The sequence below is a fragment of the Penaeus vannamei genome, chromosome 26, assembly GCF_042767895.1.
Source record: "Penaeus vannamei isolate JL-2024 chromosome 26, ASM4276789v1, whole genome shotgun sequence".
Lineage (NCBI taxonomy): Eukaryota > Metazoa > Arthropoda > Malacostraca > Decapoda > Penaeidae > Penaeus > Penaeus vannamei.
In genome coordinates this window covers 20672854-20678853 of record NC_091574.1, presented here as the reverse complement: position 1 = coordinate 20678853, position 6000 = coordinate 20672854, and the positions used below count along the sequence as shown (strand labels likewise).

The following is a 6000-nucleotide window of genomic DNA, read 5'->3' as shown; positions in this document are numbered from 1 at the left end:
CGCGGCGATGTGTCCCGGGCGAAGGCTATCCTGCGGGACCTCGGCGCCGAGGCTGAGATCATCATCAACTCGGCGCCCAACGGATCCAACACGCTGCTCTTCAAGTAGGTCGGAGGACGGGGGTGGGTTGGAGTGGGGTTAGGGAATGGGGGCTTGATGGGGTTGGGTTTGGGTGGGTTGGGTGGAGTGGGTGGTCGGGTTGGGCTGAAGGGGGTGGGTTGGGTTGGAGTGGGTGGTTCGGTTCGGTTGACAAAGGGGGGTTGGGTATGGGTGGGTTGGTTGGAGTGGGTGGTTGGGTTGGGTTGGGTTGAAGGGGGTAGGGTGGGTTGGAATGAGGGGTTGGGTTCGGTTGAAGGAGGAGGGGTTGGGTTGGATTGAGTTGAAGGGGATGGGGTTGAGTTAGGTTTATAGGAAGAGGGAGTCGTCAGGATGGAAGGGGTTGTAGGCCAGAAGAGGAAGGATGAAATATAAACCATTGGATGACAAGGTCCAATGTAGTAATATCAAGGGGCTAACCTGGATGCAAGAAAGATATTGTGGTGGAGGTGGAAAAGAGTCCCCATGAGGTGGATGTAGAATGTGGAAATATGTAATCAGTCATTGGAGTTCTTGGGAAATGGATAGACAGAGACGAATTATGGCTTAAGTTAATGATTATTTAATGAGGTAATTTGATAGATTTCCCTTACTACCTGTCTGTTATTATTCTATCTTTGGATCTCTCTCTTTCTTTCTTTCACAATATCATTCCTATGCCTGACCAACACAGCTACTCTTCCAGAGCATGCGAGGAGGGGCAGCGAGAGATGGTGCGACTGTTGCTTGACCATGGTGCAGACGGAAGGATCCATCCAGTCACCAAATACTCGCCTTTGTACATTGCGTGCTACTATGGCCGCAGGGACATCGCTGAAATGCTGCTTAAGGTACAGGTTTTGCTGGTTGCATTTGAACGAATTGTGTAATGTAGTATATTGCTTTTTAGTTGATATGTTAAGTTTATTCGTGTGTCACTGCATGTATGTGTGTGTGTTTGTGAGTGAGTGAGTGAGTGAGTGAGTGAGTGTGTGAGTGAGTGTGTGTTTTATTCAGGATGTATATTTGCATTTGTATATTAACTCTATAGATAGATGGATAGGTATATGACATTTCATAGTTTTATTTATTTTCATATCCTCACCATTTATAAGTAATGAACTTATTGACATTCTTTCTTTCCACACATCACTCTATACTTTTCTCAACTTGCAGAAATTTCCAACTTTAGTCAATGTGTCAACTGTAGAGCGATGGTTACCCTTGCATGCTTGCATCATCAACGGCCACACTTCCGTTCTGGAACTGTTGCTCAAGTTTCCATATCCAGAGGAAGCTTTGAGAAAGTATTGGTAAGTTCTGGTGTGTTGCATTATTTTGGATGTAAAATACTTGACAATAAATATATCTATTAAGGATTTGCTTTGAGGGAAAAATACGCTCACAGATAATAATGCTGTTGAAGTGACTAGTTTTACTCTCTGTTTTCAGGGACAAAACTGGGCAGTATGAGTATGAGATGGCATTTGACATCAATATGAAAGATGTCACTGGACAAAGTGCTTTGTACTTAGCTTGTTATGTTGGCAACCAAAAACTTGTGGACCTTCTTTTGAAGCACAGAATACAAGCAACCAAAGTTAAGGTTAGTTATTTGATTCTAGTATTTAGTTATATGCTCTTAATTTTTTCCATTGTTATGAATATGTTTTTCATTATTACTATAATAATTTTTGCCAGCCTTAGGGAAGTAATAGTACATGACATAAACTTGTGTTTTTTTCACTTGAATTATGAAACTCAGATTACTTACTTTGTGTGTTCAAATAAATTGATCTACATTCATGGATTGCAGACCAAAGAAGAAATCGAGAAGGAGAGACAGCAGAAAGAAATGGACTCAAGCAGCAACGACTCCAAGTCCAGCAGTAGAGAGAACACAAAGACGAGCATTGACTCCACCTCGGACTTAGCAGAGAAGAGCGATGATGTTGCCAGCCCAACCAAGCACCGCATTTCGGGAGGGATTCAGGCCCTGATGTCGAAACTGAATCTCGTGAAAACAGATGCCAATCAAAAGGATAACATGATATCACCGCTTGATATCGATATGTATTGTAATAGCAACACAGGTGAGACCCTGAAAGAAGTTGGTAATATTTTTTAAGTCCTCAAATGTGACAGATTAATTCCCCCAGTTTGATGAATTAAATTCATTGGATATGTTAGATTAATAATTTGAATATGTTTGATTATAGTCAAGAAAAGCAGCTATTAAAATTAAATTATCTCCAATTTTCACAGAGACGGCTCTTCACATAGCTGTGAAGAACAAGCATCACAGTATTGTGTCAATGCTGTTAGCAGCTGGAGCCAACCCCAACCTGCGAGTGTATCTGCCAGATGACGAAATGGCTAGATTAGCCGAGGACGAATATATATTCACAGGTTTGATCTTTATTTATTTTGATTTCTTTTTTACAGATTAGGGTTTGTTTTTAGGTAGAATTATTGTTATTCAATGTATTTATGGTTGAATGTTTATTTTCTAGGGTGTCTTGTTTTTTTACTTTTCAAAAGATATGATATACAGTATATATTTTTGTCAGAATCCCGAAAGCTTAAAGTTGATTGATTAATTACTTGTATATTATGTATTATTATTTATCACTACCTACATAATGAGTAAGATATGTAGTATATGTATATCTTTTACTTAAAAAAACTGATATTAGTCTTTATAATTTCATATTATTTATGTTTAATGTTCTTACTATTGAATAGATAGAAATATCTAGGTAGATATACTAGATAGAGAGTTATAGCTCTATTCATTGGTTAAGTGACTCACTCATGTTTTTTTCAGCCTTTTCTTTCTTTATATTTTAGCTGATGGTTGATATTTTTAAGCTATCAAAGAACAATATTTACAGCAAACTAATTTTTCTATTGTCAATAAACTAGACATCAGTGGCATAATAAAGGGGAGGCATAAAGTCCATACATCTTCCTTTAACCCAGTGCTGTCAGTTTTGTTTTATGAAATGCATGGACGACTGACTCCTTGATGACTAAGTACTTATAGGGCCATCTATGTTCAAAATCAGCTGATAAGCTAAACTCACAGTGGGCATGGCATATATGTATATGTTGTCCTGGATGGCATTGGGTTAAGGTGTGTGAACTGTTCACCCAACAGTTAATGGTAAACAGTTCACAAATGACCTACTTACAAAAAAATCATTGTTAAAACAGAAGTAAATAAATCAGTCACGGAGGTACTCCAGACACTTTCATTGAATGCTGTGGGAGGTGTTGCTCCCCCTTGCCAGAATACTGGTTATGTCCTTGACAAATACTAACAAATTTGTTATGCAGCCTGTGAAAAATATTGAATTAAGTTGAAATATTTAAATAAAATGAAGTAGAGATAGGTTAAAACCATTTTAGATTTTAAACTTCAATCAGGAAAAAAACATGGTTTCATAATTAACAAACTGTCATGAAGAGTTGATTTGTATATTAAAAGAAAGTAATATTTCATATGTAGAATGTATTTGTTGATGATTTTCTTTGTTGCTATATTTTGCAATTGTAGATGAAATGTGCTGCACTGTTTACTGTAGTTATAATTATAGAAGCAGGATGTAGTTCAAAAAGAAAAAGAAATATAAGCAGCTTGCTGGGAAATACACATAGGCTTAAGTATTAGTGTAGAATCTTCTTCACCTTCTTCTTCTGCTACTTCTTCTTCCTCATATGGAAAGCGAAATTTTAAAGAATGGAGATATACTGATTGGCAGGTGGCACAAACAAACTATTTACTAACAATGTAGGTGTGCATCAAGCAGATTATAAAAAAAAAAAACAGTAGATGTCCTGTTTTGCTGGATATGAAGTTGGATTATCCAGTCTGACAGTGAACAGTTTGCTGAACAGTGCAGGACAGTGTCTTCAGTGATTAAGATGTGGCCAGAAACATACAAGACAAAAACACAAAAAATTACCCATGCCAAATCGCTTGGACATAATTACGTACACACATACACACGCACACACACATGCAGATGCACATGCACATGTAGACAGACACACATGCACACATGCATGCATACACGCACGCGCGTGCACACACACACACACACACACACACACACACACACACACACACACACACACACACACACACACACACACACACACACACACACACACACACACACACACACACACACACACACACGTACTTACACTAAAGGTATCTCATTTTTCTTGTACCAACAGACTGCTTTAGAAACAAAAACTTTCATTCAAACTTTGACTATGTATACAAAGAAATTAGGCTCTACCAAGCTATATGGGGCAACAAAATTCCATCAGGCTCCACAGCGCTGGTCGAGGCTTGCCGGAACAGGGACTTGGGCATGTTGGATCTCCTTCTGAAAAGCCATGCCAGGGACGACGAGTGCAAGGCCCTCTTCATTGCGGCACACGCCAAAGATGAAATCATTGTGTCCAAGCTTCTGGCGCTCAAGGTGGGCTTCGTGTGAAAATGTCTACATGTACTCTTTTTCTCTTTTTCTCTGTCTTTCTGACTCTCTTATTTCCTCTTACTCTTCTTCCTCTCCTCCTCTTGTCCTTTTCTCCTCCTTCTCTCCTCCTTTCCTCTCTTTCTCCTCCTCCTCTTCTCTCCTCCTTCTCTTCTCTCCTCCTCCTCTTCTCTCCTCCTCCTCTTCTCTCCAACTCCTCTTCTCTCCTCTCCTTTCCTCTCCTCCTCCTCTTCCTCTTCCTCCTTCTTCTCCTCCTCCTCCTCCTCCTCCTCCTCCTCCTCCTCCTCCTCCTCCTCCTCCTCCTCCTCCTCCTCCTCCTCCTCCTCCTCCTCCTTCTTCCTCCTCCTTCTACTCCTACTTCTACTCTTACTCCTCCTCCTCCTCCTACTCCTTCACCTCCTCCTCCTCCTCCTCCTCCTCCTCCTCCTCCTCCTCCTCCTACTACTACTACTACTACTACTACTACTACTACTACTACTACTACTACTACTACTACTTAAACATCAGTTCATTCAACAGCTTTTATATCTCGTTAACCTCAAAAGCTTTATGTGACATGTAATGTTGGTACACATCTAATTATGATTCTATAAGTTGCTACCTCTGTCTGTGTAAAAGAAATAGTTGATTTCTAATCACTCATGGCACCAGAGAGACTCAAATACTAAACAGTAACAAAAACTTCTACTTTTTGTCAACAGGCACACCCAGACCCAGAGTTCAAGGTGAACAAAAGAGCTCTAGAAATTAAACCGAGCCAACAATTCAGTTCCTTGAGTGTCAGCAATGCCGGGGGTGTTTATTCTTCACTAGCCCCCTCCACGCCAGTCATGATTAACTGGCACGGACAGAGGTGTCTGTCTTACCTGAAGGTGCGTTTTATTCATTTGAATGCTGTGGATATTTGAGTGGCAGATCTTATTAATTTGATTTCAGTAGTATTATATGTAGTTTTGAAAATAATATTGCCTTTTTAATTTTTTTTTTCATGTTGAATGAAATTATTATTATTATTACATAGTTGTTTGATGTTTAAGAATATTGTTATTATTCAGCATTTTTGGATGTATTTGAGTTTAATTCATTGGAAAGCATAGATATATATACATATATATGTAGATTAAACAAGAAAAACATTTTTTGCAGGACCAATGGCTAGTCGATGCCTCAGTAAACCTGAACCCAAAGCTGAGGTTGAGTCCACGCAACCAAGTGATTGCCCTGTATGCCATCACGCGCTTAGACATCTCAAACAATGCTCTCACGGAGTTGCCTGATATGATCTTCCAACTTCCTAGTCTGAAGGTAGGGGAATATATTAATTTGTTTCTTTTTTGTTTGTTTGCTTGTTTGTTAGTTTGATCTTCATTTCTTTTATTTTGTTATTATATATATATATATATATATATATATA

At 39.2% G+C, this 6000-nt stretch overlaps 1 protein-coding gene across 14 annotated transcripts in view; it reads left to right on the top strand.

Moving 5' to 3' along the window:
* Positions 1-6000, top strand: part of Lrrk (Leucine-rich repeat kinase) — a 175654-nt gene that overhangs the window by 148444 nt on the left and 21210 nt on the right. For 12 of the 14 annotated variants that reach the window (XM_070140131.1, XM_070140134.1, XM_070140132.1 and 9 more), the window contains 9 exons: positions 1-104; positions 782-926; positions 1252-1388; positions 1528-1681; positions 1892-2168; positions 2341-2484; positions 4321-4571; positions 5288-5458; positions 5733-5891. The exon at positions 1-104 is cut by the window's left edge and continues 56 nt beyond it. In XM_070140131.1, coding sequence (XP_069996232.1) covers positions 1-104; positions 782-926; positions 1252-1388; positions 1528-1681; positions 1892-2168; positions 2341-2484; positions 4321-4571; positions 5288-5458; positions 5733-5891 — 1542 coding nt within the window. The remainder of the gene's footprint in view (positions 105-781; positions 927-1251; positions 1389-1527; positions 1682-1891; positions 2169-2340; positions 2485-4320; positions 4572-5287; positions 5459-5732; positions 5892-6000) is intronic. The other 2 variants (XM_070140128.1, XM_070140127.1) reach the window with 1 other exon arrangement.